Raw genomic sequence first — 15,391 nt, forward strand, 5'->3', positions numbered from 1 at the left:
TCTGGCCTTCTGTTTTGTTGTTATTCACCCATTACTAGAGGAAAGGGTAATGGAAAGCAATAGGTTTACCTCTTGAACTTAAAATGTTACTCAATTCATCAATTATTTTCATACACCCATATTTTCTATGACATTCATAATTTTAACCAAGCAGCTCAAATGGGAAAAATAATAGCTACCATTTATTGCTCACCTACTAGGATGGGGGTGTTCTCTGCGCATTGTCACGGACACGCAATAAACAGTCAGAGGGAGGTACTGCTATTTCTCTGTAGTTACATTTGAGATAACCAACTCATTCATAATTTGTCCAAGGTCACACAGCTACTCAGGGGAAAACAGCATTTAAACTCAGGTCCTCTTGATCTTAAAGCCTAAGTCCATATCAACTCTGCCACCATACGCAGCAACATGAAACACACTCATCCCTTGGTATCTGCAGGGTATTGGTTCCAGGACCTCCAGTGGATACCCAAATCCTTGGGTGCTCAAGTCCCCTCATATAAAATGGCATAGTCTTTTATATATAGCCTACACACATCATCCCATACACTTTAAAGCATCTCTAGATTACTTATAACACCTAATACAATGTAAGTACTATATAAATAAACTGTATTGTTTAGAGAATAATGACAAGGGAAAAATGTCTCTACATGTTCAGTACAGACAGAATTTATTTTCAAATATTTATATTCCAAGGTTGGTTGAATCCATGGATGGGAGCCCACAGATACGGAGGGTGGACTGTAATATGAAACAAGGACAGAAATATGCAATATGTCTATTTCATCACCTTTGGTATGTCTGAAGCAGAATTTCTAAAACAGAATAAAAAGGCTAGGTTCCGGAAAAATCAGTAGTGCCATTATCCAATAACAAAATTGACTCAGAGTTCTATCTCAGCTGGATCACCACTGGCAATACAGGAATGTTGAGCAGGTGTGAACTCAGACCCAGGCCTGCTGATGGCTTGTGGTCACCGGGGCTATGTTTGGCAAATGATGTTTGATTTTGCAATAAGCCCTTGACAGAAAAATCAAAACTTCATTTTTGAATACATAATTAGAGAAATAAGAGCTATGTGTTTTTGCAAGGACGAGTGCCAGAAGGAAATGCAAAGTTGGCTTGAGGGTGAGGGTTGATGTGTTTCTGACCCTATTTCCAGCCTATCAAGGGCATGACTGACTGACCACCTCCAGGAGAATTCCTCCACATTCGTAGCGCATCCTCCAGACCTGGTTCCTGCCTCCCGCATCTTGCCCCAGCTCTCTTTTGTCTGTACTGACCCCTTGCTCCTTGCCTCCTCTGTGCCTACCAGCTTGGCATTCTGATGGACTGGCTTCACTGGCTCTCAATCCTCCCACTTTGTTCCGGAGTCTGAGGCTTGACTCCTACATCCTGGCACAGTGCTTGTTTCTTTCTGCACTCCTGGTAACCAAGCTCTTTGGCTCTGCCCCAGGACCCCCTCCTGTGATCCACTCAGCCCAGCAAACCTGTAAACACAGCTTGCCAGGCCAAACTCTGTGCCCCCTCCCCACTTCTGGCTTCTGAGAGCCATGCCCTGGATGTTACCTCACCAACCCACGGTCTCTGGAGCACCTGTGGAATTCGACTGGACTGGCTCCAGCTTTTACACTCTCTCTGATTTGCTAATGCACACTGTGAAAGGAAGGAAAAGTTCTGCAAGTGAGAAACTCAACTTACCAAGGCTGCTAGGGAGCAGAGCTTACTGCCTTCTGGGCACCGAGCACATCAATCCTCGTACAATGACAAACAGCAATTCCACAGCCACAGGCCCTACCCCCTAACAGAACTTCCCACTACTTCACTAAAGACCCTGCCAGACTACTGGGTTTCCTGCAGTATCAGGAGCATTTTATGATCCTTCATGGTACCTACTTTCTAATCTCCATGTGCCTGGTAAAACCAAGAAGTAAATATGCAGTACTCTAAGTATAGTGAGGGTGTCCCTGCCCGTAAAAGCCACACCAATATAGGAAAGTCCTAGTGGGGGATGGGAGGGTGGGAACCAACATTATATTCCCCACCCTCAACAGGTACGAGGACACTTCAAATGTTATGTGGCTTGGTTATGACTTGTCATTCAAGTGTTTTCCTGGAACAAAGCCAACTTCGGTGTATAGATGATTTGGTGGAGCACATTTAGGAATCATTCAGAAAAGAGTTGTGTGTCTGTTCTGTGCTCAACACTGTCCTAGACATTGGGGATACAGCAGTAAACAATTCGGGTGTCTTCTTCATGGAGCTTACAAACTAGTGGGGAAGACAGACGCTGAAAAGTCGTATGAGTCTTTCAGGCAGCAGAAGTTATGAAAGACAGGCACAAAGGGAGCTGATAGAAGGAGACAAATCTGGTCTAGGAACTCAGAGAAGGCTTCTTGGAGACAGTGATGTTTCAGATGACACCTGAAGGTTGAGTAGGAGGAAGAGAAGGGAAAGACACTGGGGAAGTGGGAACAAAACATTCTAATCAATCAAAACAGTATGAGTGAAGGACCTGAGACAGCAAGAGCAGGGTACCTTAAAAAATATTTTTTGAAAGAAAGCTGGTATGCTGGATTCTAGAAAGGGGGGCAGAGAAATGCACGATGAGACTGAGATGTAGGCAAGAACTAAATCATATTCAGGCCACTGAAGAGTTTCAAGTTTGATTTTAACTTAATGGAAATAGGAAGCTATTAAAGGGTTTTGATCAAGAGAATGACACGAACAGAAAAATTGCTCTGGCTATAACTTAGTGATTGAATTCAGTGTAGCGGAGGGGAATAGAAGGCATACACAGTGGATACAGGTGTGAGATATCTGATGCCAACTCAGCACCAGCTCCACTGCCTTCTCCACTCTGTCCTCATTGCATAATAGAAACTTGGAACCACATTTTTCCAGAATCCTTTCCCCACCTCTTTCTAACTTAGATTCTGCCTTTGAGAGGCCCTTGTGCAAGATGTGGAAAGTGGCAGAGACACACCGTATTTCTCCCCTGGCAGCTGTGTGCAGATGTGAGGTTTACAGTAGCTTCTGGGCAAGCTCCTGCAAGTCAGCCTCTTCCACATGGCAGGCAGCTGAGCTCAATGGGATTCAGGTTTCCCTGAACCAATTGATAGTCAAGATTTCCTGGAAGTCAATAACAGTTTTTCCCAAAACTGATAATCCCAGCCTTTCCAAAGTTTATGATTATGCCTTTAATCTCTGTCAAATTCCTCCTATTTGAAATACCTAGGGTGGCTTTTATCTTCCTTACTAGACTCCAACTGTTAAAAGCAGGGAAGAAGCTCTTGCAACATTTGGGGTGAGAGATTATGGGGGCCTGGTCTGGAGTGTGGGCAGTTAGGATGAAAGGGGGATGGATTTATAGATATTTAAGAGGTGGAAGTCTCAGATATTGTTATTAATTGGGTGGGGGGAGTGAGGGAGATGAAGGGGTTAAGAATGATTACCGCATTCTTCGTTTAAAGGTCAGGCAGTCTTGCTAAATTTGCCATCCAGTCCCTGCACCTGAAAGTGATGTAGAGATTAAGCTGACCAAATTCGCCAGCCCTGTCAGGTTCCTTTCCAGGTTGAACTGCTGAGGTCAAAGAACTGAGGGAGTCAAGTATATGATGATGAGGAAGTTGTCCTTTGCAGGATGTGAAAATCTGTGTGTTGGAGGTTATGGGTCATTGTAATGAGTTATCTTCTTGTATGAAACCATTCCAGCCTTTTCTGGAACAAAGGAAATTAGCTCAGTCTAACCCTGTCCAAATCTCCCCCTAAAAGAAACCTGCTAGGGCAATGACCAAGCAACTGGGGTCAGGTTGAGGGCTGAGGGGCTGGGGATGAGAAGGAGCTTCCTAACAGACACTACAGAAGATGTGGAACACCAAGGAGTAGACCAAGTTACAATCCAGAGCAAAGTTAGCTTCAAACGCCAAAGAGAGAAAGTTTAAACACTAAGCCATGAGAAGATCATACTTGTCAAGGGAGGTGGCAGAATCCCAGGGGAGGGTGGAAAGCAGAACAGGAGCCATACAGTGAAATTGTATATGCTTGGAGGGGGTGGGTGTTGAACAGGCATCCCCACCATCAGGGAGCTAGGGCAAATTGGGGAGGTAGATATAATGAAGGTCTAGATGGCTCAGGAAAGCAAGCAATAAAGCATTTTCTTTGCTAGTGGTTTTTACAGGACAAACCTTACCCACAGACCAAGGCCACTGACTACATTTTCTGGAACGATTTCTAAAGTGCAATACTAGAGAAGTAGAGCTGTTTAAGTGTATCTCAAATGTACCAAAAAGGAGGCTTTTTTGGAACACAAAATGGCTTTAGGATAATTATTCCACTTTCTTAGCGATCTTTTCTCTTAAGAGAAATTTAATCCATTAAATTGTAAACTTATTGAAGACAACGTTCACTATTGAATCCCTAAAACCCATCACCGTGTACAGCTCATATAAACACAGTAAATACTCATTCAGTGGATGAGGATTGGATAGGAGATCCCAAGATGCTAGACACAGGGCAGCTTTATTCAGTGAGCTAAGCACACCCTTAACCTTGTGTCTGTCTGTAGGGCAATACATGCGGAATTCCCATTCAAACATCAGAAATTCCAAGTCAACTAGAATGGGGTTAAGAATGTCCCCTCCTACCATCTTTCTCATCTCTCAACAACTCCTCTAAACACCAACCCTCTGGCAGGGGCTCCCATGACCTGAAGCAGAGCTTCACCAAGGGAGGTGAAATGCTTGGATAGGAGATCCTTTCAGGGGCTGAGGGGAGAAGGTAACTAACTGTTAAAACTCAAGACTCTTGCCAGTGACAACACCCCGGAGCACCCTATTGCCTGGCTTTGCCATTACTACATGACAACAGACAAGTTACCTAAGGTCTCTGAGCCTGAGTTTGTTCATCTGTAAGGTAGAGTTGATGGTGCCTAGTTCTAAGAATTGAGAGCACTGGACATTGTTTATAAGACACTTGCCTTAATACCTGTCCATAGTAAAATGCTCCAAAGATAGATTCTCTTCCAGCATTCACCTCCCAATCCCAGCCTTAGAAATTAGTCCCTCTTCTCCCATTGCACTGCACTCACTTACCTCCTCTTTCCTCCCTCATTTATTCCGGAACCCAACTGGATAGCATAGCCCTCCCACAATCTTCTGACCCTAAAGCAATTGTATGCTACATAAATGTGGCTAGAAGTGAATGAAGTGCAAAATCCTAGCTGCATTCAAGGAACTATCAGAGAGTGCCTTTCTCCTGGAAGTTGCTCTCTTCAAGCCAACTGCCAGAGGCAGAAGGCACAGCTGCAGGGACAGGACAACCAGAGGACAGGTCTGCTACGTAAAAAGACAGACAATCATTTCCAAGAAAACATGTAGCTGAAATTTGCATTCTACAGGAAGAAGAGCAAACTTATTAAATTTCCTCCCTAAGCAGATTTCTACAATTACTAGAACTTAAAAATACAGACGTTAAGGACCATGTGCTTAAGGAGTTGGTTAAGTTTTTGCAATTGCAGACAGGAAGATTGACATTTTTCTGAAATTGGAATTAAATACCCTAATGCAATAAAATGATGCTGCCAACCCATATGGCATAACAGAGGGGAACAGACTCACTGATGAAAAAAGAAGAGGACATGGACAAACCATTTCCTTTTAGTCATATCATTGCAGAGATGGCTAGTGCCAACCCAGTATCTAGTCTCCACTTCCCCTTTACTAAAAGAACCCCTATATTGCTGTGGAGCCTCAGCTTTGAAAACTACATTTGTAACCTCTTGTAATGGGATTGGACAATGAGATGGGTGGAGCTTGCAAAAAAAAAAAAAAAAAGCTCCTTAAAGGGATCTTGCTCAGTTGGCAGGCACCCTTTCATCCTTCCCTGCAGGAGTTTCTGCAGCCATCTTCTGACCGTGGGGTGATCTTGCAGATAGATGCTGGTGGAGAGTGAAAAAGCAGAAGTCTGGGACACTGATGGCACTTTTACCACTTCACATTACCCCTGGACTGCTTACCTTCAGACTTCTTTTATGTGACCAAAAAAGAACTTCCTAATTTAAGTTGCTGTTATTTTGGCTGAAATGCAGATTTTAACTAATATACACAGGCTAGATTTCAGTCAGTTTCCTTACTAATGGTGATTATAAGTTAATGCCAGAACCGTAGTACTTTTTAGGTAATTGTTATATATGATTTATCGCTTTAGCTATTAAATAAAAAGTTTTATACCAATAGTTTTGATTGTAAGTCCGGATTTAACCCTCCTTCACTAGTTTTCTGTTGTTGTTTTTTTAAAGTAGGAGTACCTTTCAAGTCAGAAGTAGTATCTGTTACTGACAGCTCTCTGAGCCAGGAGGACAGCATCTGACAATTGATGTAAGGACCGTATGAAGCCCATAGTGGGTGGGTGAGAGAAGTGGACATTTAGTGCATCTTATTTATATTTGAATGTGCTTCACATTGCATAAACATGTTTTTCTTGGAGGATTTTTCCAAGAATTTTCATCAGCAGTAACAAAGGAAACACAGACATTAAAAGGCCCCTCTTCCTGCAGACTTCCACCATCCAACTAGCCCAGGAGAATCCAGAGAAATGGTCGAGAACACTTTGTGAAAGTCCTTAATGGGGTTGTCATCTTCTCCTCATGCTACTTTTCCAGTCTCATTATGGATCCACCTCAATCAGTATGAGAAGCACATGGGCACCATGAGGGACCAGGCAGATACTTAGGGGCAGAAGGACCAGGGAATCCTCCTGTTGTGGTCTTTGGGCTTGGCTCTCTCTAGTTGTCTTTTGTATGTTAAGAACTCCAGGAATGTTGAGCACGTGTGAAATTCAGAACAGCCTGCAGGAATGGTTTTGATCGTCACATAAATATGAAAATACAAATGATTTCAGCAGAAATAAAATTTATTTGTAATACTCAATATTATCTGCTCCTTGAAGCTATGCAAAGACTAATAAGTGCATAAACTTGAGCAGTGTTACATAAATATAAAATATGATTCATAGGTATGTGTATGCCCACAGACACATTGATAGCCTACAGAAAGACTTAAGTTCCTTTACAAATTAAAAGGGGACACATGTGCTGTTTCTGCTCATTTGCTGAGTATGCAACTGGAAAACCCAATCTTCTATTCTGGCATTTAAAATCTGGTACTTTCAGCAAATAACATCATCAATATTTTGAAGTCATACTGGCTTCTGGTGAGTAGCAGTGGAATTGCCATCCCTCCTTAAATCCTTCTCTGAGGCACCCTTCTTTCCATGGTGTGCCTGACAACATTAACTCTTCTCCCTTGAGAGCAGGTGTGCATGCCAAGAGCCTAAATTCCTAGGGAAGCTTTTGTAAGTCCAGATCCCACCCTGCTATCCCTTCCAGGCCTTGATTTTAGCATCAACCCAAAACTTTTTTAGATTTTTGTGGACGCTGCTTAACTTTGATGTAGAATGTAGATTCTTGTCCGCTGTCTAAAACAGAGGTGATCAAGAATGGCTTCTGCCCTTCAGATGGGCCATTTTCACAGTATCACAGGCAGGAGACTCTATGCCCCTAAGCAGATCTTGGGGCCATCAGAGATGTACAGTTAGTTTGGATCACACCTGGGTTCCTAAAACACCCTGGAGTTAATTCTCCAGAAGGGCAATAGGGCTTGCAGAACCCTAAAGAGGCAGAAAACCTCTATTCCCCATGGAAACTTTAATCCTTTCAGGCAAGTTCTGTTTCTGTTGGAAATCCAAGACTTTGCAAACAGGATAAGGCCTTCTAAAGTCACAGGGTGAATATAATGAGTGCAGGACTTAGGATACTTAGGCAGGGGGGAGAATTGGCCTAAGTATTTCCTTTCATTAGTGTCTCTATAGGTAATGATTTCCTTACTTAACCAAAGAAAAGCAATGGAAGCAGCTACCCCTCACCTATTAAAAGGAGAAAGATGGATATCTTTAATTGAAAGCAAAGCATCACAAAATTCTTTAATTATAAGCTCAAAGGGGCTTTGAGCTCATCTTGCATCTTCTTGGCTTTCAGCAGGATAGCATTAAGCTTTCCTAAAAAGATAAGACTCAACCTATTTTAAAACATACCCAAAGACGGCATTCCAGTTTCTGTTCCTTTGTTAGGGTACTTTTTTTCCCTTTCTAACCTCACCACAGGTGAACTTTTCCTATTACTAACCTGAAGTCTTCACATTAGAGCTCGGCTCAGTTTGCTCAGCAGAGCTGGTGAACAGCTGGTCACCATCAGCCTTTTCTAAACTGTACTTCCATCTGTCCATCTGTACAAAATTATAACAATTAATTAGGATATTTGGATTTAAATCAATAAATTTGAAGCTAGATGCCAACTGAATGACTCACTGACATGGCAAAAGACTGCCTCTCTTCTTTTGGCCATAGCTTTTCTTATCTCTGTCATCAGCTCCAACGCTAACATCTCTCCCTTTTCCATCTCTCTTGCAAAACTCCCCACACAAGTTCATTCACACACACACACACGCACACACAAACATGCACACTTATACTGGTAAATTGAAAAACATCCCTGAAGCAGCTAGTTAACACTTACACCTTACCACTCACTATTCACATTGAAGGGTAAGAGTTCAGGGTCCAGACTCTGGAAACCACTGTCTGGGCTTAAATCCTGGCTCTGGGACCTTGGAAACGTTTTGTAATCTCACTTTGTAAGCATTTTCTCATCTGCAGAATGAAAACAATAATAGTATCTACCTTAGAGGGTTGTGGAAATGATTAATGACTTAATACATAAAAAGCTCTCTGAATGCAGTCTGGTACTCTAATCCTAAAGGCTATATAGTTGTTAGCTATTGCTACACCCTTCTTGTGCAAAGGGATACTCAGAGGCATCAAACTATGCCCAATATTCCAGAAGCCAAGAGTTTGAGAAAGAACAGGAGTGAGATTCAAGTTTAAGGGAAGTGGGTAAGCAAGAAGAGTCGCCAGGGTCAAAGATCCAAGAAAAAAAGGGCAAAAAGCAAACAGGAGATTGACAGAACTACAGAGAAAGGGCAAACGCTGGCATTTAACAGGGAAAAGGTAGAGAACATAAGGGAAAGGAAGACAAAGAAGAAATGAAAAAGGGAAACATGAGTTAAAAGGTGAGTATGTAAAGGAAAGACAGAAAAGAAGAGGAAAAGGGGACCAAGAACAACAAAGGAGATAAAAATTGGGAAAAGACCCATTTGCAGTTTGAGTAGGTATCACGGGAAAAGGGTATGGACGTGGGGAAGCTTGGGGCAGAAAGGATGGGGGAGAGAGGAGCCTCAAAGAGATAACAGAGAAAAGCTTCATTTGTCATTTGCAGCTTTTTGTCCCTTTAAATTATGGGGTGTTGCAAGCTTACTTAACCCACCCTTGAGCCTCAAGGCTCCTGATCATGTTCCTCCTATTCCAACTTGCATTTAATCTCTGCCCCAGACTTAGCTTCTAAGGTTTGCCCTGGTCAGATGTCTGCCTTGTGTTTTTAGCCCGACGAGGCCAAAATGCAGTGATCTTGTCTTTATTTCATTTTCCCTAACCAGTCATTCTTTTCAAGTGAAATTTAGCTCTGGAGCAAATATTTACATCCCTTTTCTACTCCAAACATTCAGAAATCTAGAAGGGGACCTGGTGTTTTAATTTTTAAATTATTCACCTAACGGCATTCCCATTTTTAGTCAATTAAAAAGAGGTAAAAGTGATACAGTACTGCAGGAATAGATCGCTTTTAGGGCTCCAACATGCCCTCCCCACTGAAGGGTCTTAATTACCTAACCTTTTGGAAATAGCAGAGAGGTCGGACCGAGGTTTAAAATAAAGTCAGCATTTTAAAAATACTTTTTAAATTAAGAACCATCATGATTAAATTGCCTGTTTGGTGCCAAATACGTTCCCCTATTTGAGGAAGTCGAGAGACCTTAAAAGGCCCTCTAAACAGATGAACTGAACGGACCGCGAGCGTCTCCTCACGCCGGGGTGATCCTGGGCCGCCGCCGCCGCCCGAGTCACGAAGCCAGACGCAGTGCGCGTCTCCGCCCAGGACTCCGGAGACTGCAGCAGAGCTAGCGGCCGCCGCGGCCCGGGCTGCTCCTGGAGTCGGGGAAGAGACGCGACTCCCGCAGACACGTGACCTCCTCCCAGCCGCCGCTTCCCGCGACCCAGATCCGTCCCCGGAACCCGTGCCCGGCGGGGCGGGCCGGGGGACACGTAGCGGGCGCCCCAGTCCCTGCTGCGCCCTGGTGCGTGTACCTTCGGCGTTCTTCTCCCCTCGGTTCACTTATCACTGGCAATAATCAACGTTTTGGAGATCACCCCCGGGAGAATGTAAATATCCCTCTCTGTGCAGGAAAAACCTTGTTTTTTTTCTCTATGCCTTTATGTATATCTAGAGAAATATATATATAGCCTCCATCCCACCCCTGGGAGTCCCTCGGGACATGCTTTCCCCTGGGCTCGCAGGGCGGCGTGGGCAGTGCGCATCCCCGGGCACCTCCCGGTAACTCTCACTAGCAGTGAGTCATCCTCCCGGGGTGGCTCTGGGGAAAGGTAACCCGGCTCTTGCTGGCCTGTGCTTCACGGCGCCGAGCGCCGCGGCTGCAGGGCGAGCGCGCGCGCGCACGGGTTCCCCGAGCAGTGATGTGGCAGCAGCGGCAGGTCGGATCACGTTGCTGGCCCTGTGCTGGTACCCGTTTGAGACAGGATTAAGGAGGGAGGCTTTGGAGGTGCCAGCGGTAGTAAACGTGGGCTCTGCACACTCCGGGCGTCTCTTATCGCGGGGGGGGGGGGGGCGGGGGGATGGGGAAAGCACGTAGCGTCACCGGAGGCTCGGAACGCGGCAGAGTTGAGCGGGCGGGTGATAAATGCTGCATAGCTCTTCTGTGGTAGCCCCTCTCGTGCCACCCCCTTCTCCCTTCCCAGCCCCCACTCAACCCCGGCTCGCTCCCCGCCGCGTTCCTCCAGGAGCACACGCGGCCCCAAACGTCGTCATCTGCTGCTGTGATTAGTGGCACCGCAATTCCGGCTGCTGCGGGGAAGTTTAGTTGGCCCAGGGACGCCGTGTCACCGAAAGACACTTGGATTGCGACATTCGGACCCAGTGACTACGTTTTCATGTATCTTAAATCCTTCAAGGAGCGGATTGCAAGTTGCTTCTTCTCGAGGCAACCTCTCCACCCAGCGCCAAGGAGTCCCTCCAGGCCACTGATCAGTGAGCAAACAAGTCTCCAAAATTTCCTTTGGGACTCAAGTTTACCCACCGCGAATTCTCTTTTCCCTTCCTTTCTATGGTTCAAACCAACAGCACAATCGGTGGAAAAGCAAAAAGTCACGTTCACATTCCTGCACCGTAATAACGGACGAACCCAGGGAGTCGCATTTTCGAGCCAAGGAAGCTCAGGCTGCCCCGCAGCCCTGCACCCCCACTCCCCCCTCCTCCTGCCGACTGCATAGCCTTTGGGAAGATGAATAGCTTGGCCGAAGTTGTTTTTCCTTTCCGGTGGCCCTGATCAGGTGTCCCCGCCCCCTCCTGCCGTTCGCCTTCTCTCGCCGCCTTCTCTCGACGCCCCCTCCCGGCCCGGCGCCTCCTCCCCCGCCCCCCTCTGGGCTGGACCGCGGATGGTACGTTCCGCACGTGAGCTGGGTGCTGGTCTGGCCGGCGACGCGCGTGCCCTGTGGCCAAACACTGCCTGGAGTGAGAGCAAACTACCAGCGCAGTGGGGCCGGCGCAAGTGTGCGTGTGTGTGCGCGAACGCGGTGGAGGGGGGAACCAACTGCTTCACACTTTCAACACTGCACTGAAGAGGGAGAGCGAGAGAGACTGGAGACGCACAGATCCCCCCAAGGTCTCCCAAGCCTACCGTCCCACAGATTATTGTACAGAGCCCCAAAAATCGAAACAGAGGAAACGAAAAGCAGTTGAACATGGACGAAGGAATTCCTCATTTGCAAGACAGACAGTTACTGGAACATAGAGATTTTATAGGGTAAGGTGCACGCACCCTTGCGAATATCTGTCTAGGCTTTGGTTTGATTTTTTTCTTCTCCAGAAAGTGATATGGAGCTGGCGAGGGCAGAGCCCCTCCCCGAATGGGTGCCTGATGCTGATTTCTGTTTTGCAGACTGGACTATTCCTCTTTGTATATGTGTAAACCCAAAAGGAGCATGAAACGAGACGACACCAAGGTAAGTGTAAGTTCCCGATATTCCTCATAACCTGCATGGGTAGTTAATTAGGGCCATTGATTTCACAGTGAAGCTCTGCCCGCAAATATATTCCAGCCCCTGAGCTTCCCCAACTGTGAATTTTAAGTGACTTGCTGGGTACTCTCAGGGGGATATTAAACATCATACCTGAATTTAAATTGCATTGCAGAACAGTCCAGAGGAAAGAGGTTTCTTGGGTGTAGTTTATCACATAGTATGTTTTATAGTGGGGGGGAAGGGGGGCAGACGAGGGTAATATCCAATAAGTGAATGTTTTGCTTACTGTTTTCTCTTTTCCATGACTCTCATATATTAAGGATACCTACAAATTACCGCACAGATTAATAGAAAAGAAAAGAAGAGACCGAATTAATGAATGCATTGCTCAGCTGAAAGATTTACTGCCTGAACATCTGAAATTGACAGTAAGATGCACATTTTCATTCTTTGCTGCTGTCCAAGGGCGTGTTAATAGTCTGGTGCGACTCCCAGAAAATATAAGAATAAATGTAAATATAAGTTCCTGACTTAAAACTTGTGCTATACCGTACAGAGTTTCCCGCAAACTCGGAGTAGGTGCTCCCAGCTGAAGGCAAGAAATCATTTATAACCTGTCTTGTGGAAAGCTCAAGAAGTATAAGAACAGTACTTCTTTCAAAGTGTTTGCTTAAATTGCTGTGCTGAATGGACAGCCAATTAAGCCAAATGTGTGTTTTTAAGTAACCAAGTGCCCCTTTCTTTTTTGCACCACTGCAGACTCTGGGGCATCTGGAGAAAGCTGTAGTCTTGGAATTAACTTTGAAACACTTAAAAGCTTTAACCGCCTTAACCGAGCAACAGCATCAGAAGATAATTGCTTTACAGAATGGTAAGTCAGTTCAGCGAGGCCAGCCTACCCTGATGAAGCGGGGCAGCCCACAGGGGAGCAGTGTCAGGACTCCTTCACCCGCACCCCATCTCTTTCCGTGGGCTCATGGGTTCTCTCTCATTTGTTAAATTGCTTATACTTTCCCTTCATTGGAACGAGCCTATTTCCCGAAGCATCCTAGAGGCTTTCAGCAGAACTCGGAGGAATCAGGTTTTAAAGTGGTGGTTGCACCCGCTCCACTTTGGTTTTCTGCTGGGAGGAGAGCGCCCTCTCCCCGCTCCGCACCTCCGCCACCCCCCCGCCCCCACCACCCTTCTCTCAGCAACCGGTGGATTATATCACTTGAATACTGGGGAAAAACCGAGATCACTTTAGTCAATGCAGGGCCCACGTGATAAGCAGATGTTTTAACGTGGGTATGTTTCTTCTTGCCTCCACTCCTCCGTCCCCCACCCCCATCCCTTCCTCATCCTAGGGGAGCGATCTCTGAAATCGCCCATTCAGTCCGACTTGGATGCGTTCCACTCGGGATTTCAAACATGCGCCAAAGAAGTCTTGCAATACCTCTCCCGGTTTGAGAGCTGGACACCCAGGGAGCCGCGGTGTGTCCAGCTGATCAACCACTTGCACGCCGTGGCCACCCAGTTCTTGCCCACCCCGCAGCTGTTGACTCAACAGGTCCCTCTGAGCAAAGGCACCGGCGCTCCCTCGGCCGCCGGGTCCGCGGCCGCCCCCTGCCTGGAGCGCGCGGGGCAGAAGCTGGAGCCCCTCGCCTACTGCGTGCCGGTCATCCAGCGGACTCAGCCCAGCGCCGAGCTCGCCGCCGAGAACGACACGGACACCGACAGCGGCTACGGCGGCGAAGCCGAGGCCCGGCCGGACCGCGAGAAAGGCAAAGGCGCGGGGGCGAGCCGCGTCACCATCAAGCAGGAGCCTCCCGGGGAGGACTCGCCGGCGCCCAAGAGGATGAAGCTGGATTCCCGCGGCGGCGGCCCGGGAGGCGGCGCGGCGGCGGCGGCAGCCGCGCTCCTGGGGCCCGACCCTGCCGCCGCGGCCGCGCTGCTGAGACCCGACGCCGCCCTGCTCAGCTCGCTGGTGGCGTTCGGCGGAGGCGGGGGCGCGCCCTTCCCGCAGCCCGCGGCCGCCGCGGCCCCCTTCTGCCTGCCCTTCTGCTTCCTCTCGCCTTCTGCAGCTGCCGCCTACGTGCAGCCCTTCCTGGACAAGAGCGGCCTGGAGAAGTATCTGTACCCGGCGGCGGCCGCCGCCCCGTTCCCGCTGCTATACCCCGGCATCCCCGCCCCGGCGGCAGCCGCGGCCGCAGCCGCCGCTGCTGCCGCCGCCGCCGCAGCGTTCCCCTGCCTGTCCTCGGTGTTGTCGCCCCCTCCCGAGAAGGCGGGCGCCGCCGCCGCGACCCTCCTGCCGCACGAGGTCGCCCCCCTTGGGGCGCCGCACCCCCAGCACCCGCACGGCCGCACCCACCTGCCCTTCGCCGGCCCCCGCGAGCCGGGGAACCCGGAGAGCTCTGCTCAGGAAGATCCCTCGCAGCCGGGAAAGGAAGCTCCCTGAATCCTTGCGTCCCGAAGGACGGAGGTTCAAGCAGAGTGAGGAGTTAAAACACCCTTAACGTCTTTAAGGGAGGAAGTGTAATAGATGCACGACAGGCATAAACACGAACAACAAAACAGGTGTTCTGCGTACATTTGGAGTTCCTGTTTTGCTCATCCCTCACCACCCCACCCTCCACACACTAACATCCCTTTCTTCCCCCACCAGCTGTAAAAGATCTTCTGCGAAAGACATTGGCTGTTTTTTTTTTAATCCCCCAAATAAGTTTTGCCCCGTTTTAGGCCATGTTCCATTATCTCTTAAAATTGGAACCTAATTCGAGAGGAAGTAAGAAGGGTCTGTTCTGTGGCTGAGCTAGGTGAACCCCGGGATAGGGGAAAGATGTTAACACCTTTGACGTCTTTGGAGTTGACATGGAACAGCAGGTAGTTGTTATGTAGAGCTAGTTCTCAAAGCTGCCCTGCCTGTTTTAGGAGGCTTTCCACAAACAGATTGAGGATCTTTTAGAATTGAATTTACTCTTCAGTATGTTCTAATGTTCAGCTTTCTAAAAGGCATATATTTTTCAAAGAAGTGAGGATGCAGTTGCTGACGTTGCAACCTATTCTGAAGTGGTTTAAATGGTATCTCTTAGTAATTTGCACTTGTTAAAGAAACACGGAGCTGGGCCATCGTCAGCACTAAGTCAGGGAAGGAGATGGATGAGAAGGCCAGAATCATTCCTAGTACATTTGCTAACACTTT

At 47.4% G+C, this 15,391-nt stretch overlaps 1 protein-coding gene and 1 long non-coding RNA gene across 2 annotated transcripts in view; one reads left to right on the top strand and one right to left on the bottom strand.

The window, feature by feature from the left end:
• The window catches only part of LOC115832876, a 48,680-nt gene extending 46,906 nt beyond the window's left edge, over window positions 1-1,774 (bottom strand). Inside the window, exon 1 of the long non-coding RNA XR_004028253.1 lies at window positions 1,708-1,774. This is a non-coding gene — a long non-coding RNA (uncharacterized LOC115832876). The remainder of the gene's footprint in view (window positions 1-1,707) is intronic.
• Window positions 1,775-10,836: 9,062 nt separating this feature from the next.
• On the top strand, window positions 10,837-14,749 carry BHLHE41 (basic helix-loop-helix family member e41). The gene is made up of 5 exons (XM_030804438.1): window positions 10,837-11,993; window positions 12,129-12,192; window positions 12,531-12,638; window positions 12,970-13,081; window positions 13,557-14,749. The coding sequence occupies exons 1-5, from the start codon at window positions 11,932-11,934 to the stop codon at window positions 14,645-14,647; spliced, it is 1,437 nt and encodes a 478-aa protein (XP_030660298.1). The 5' UTR covers window positions 10,837-11,931; the 3' UTR covers window positions 14,648-14,749.
• Window positions 14,750-15,391: the final 642 nt, after the last annotated feature.

The sequence above is a fragment of the Nomascus leucogenys genome, chromosome 23 (genome assembly GCF_006542625.1).
Source record: "Nomascus leucogenys isolate Asia chromosome 23, Asia_NLE_v1, whole genome shotgun sequence".
NCBI classification, from domain to species: Eukaryota; Metazoa; Chordata; class Mammalia; order Primates; family Hylobatidae; genus Nomascus; species Nomascus leucogenys.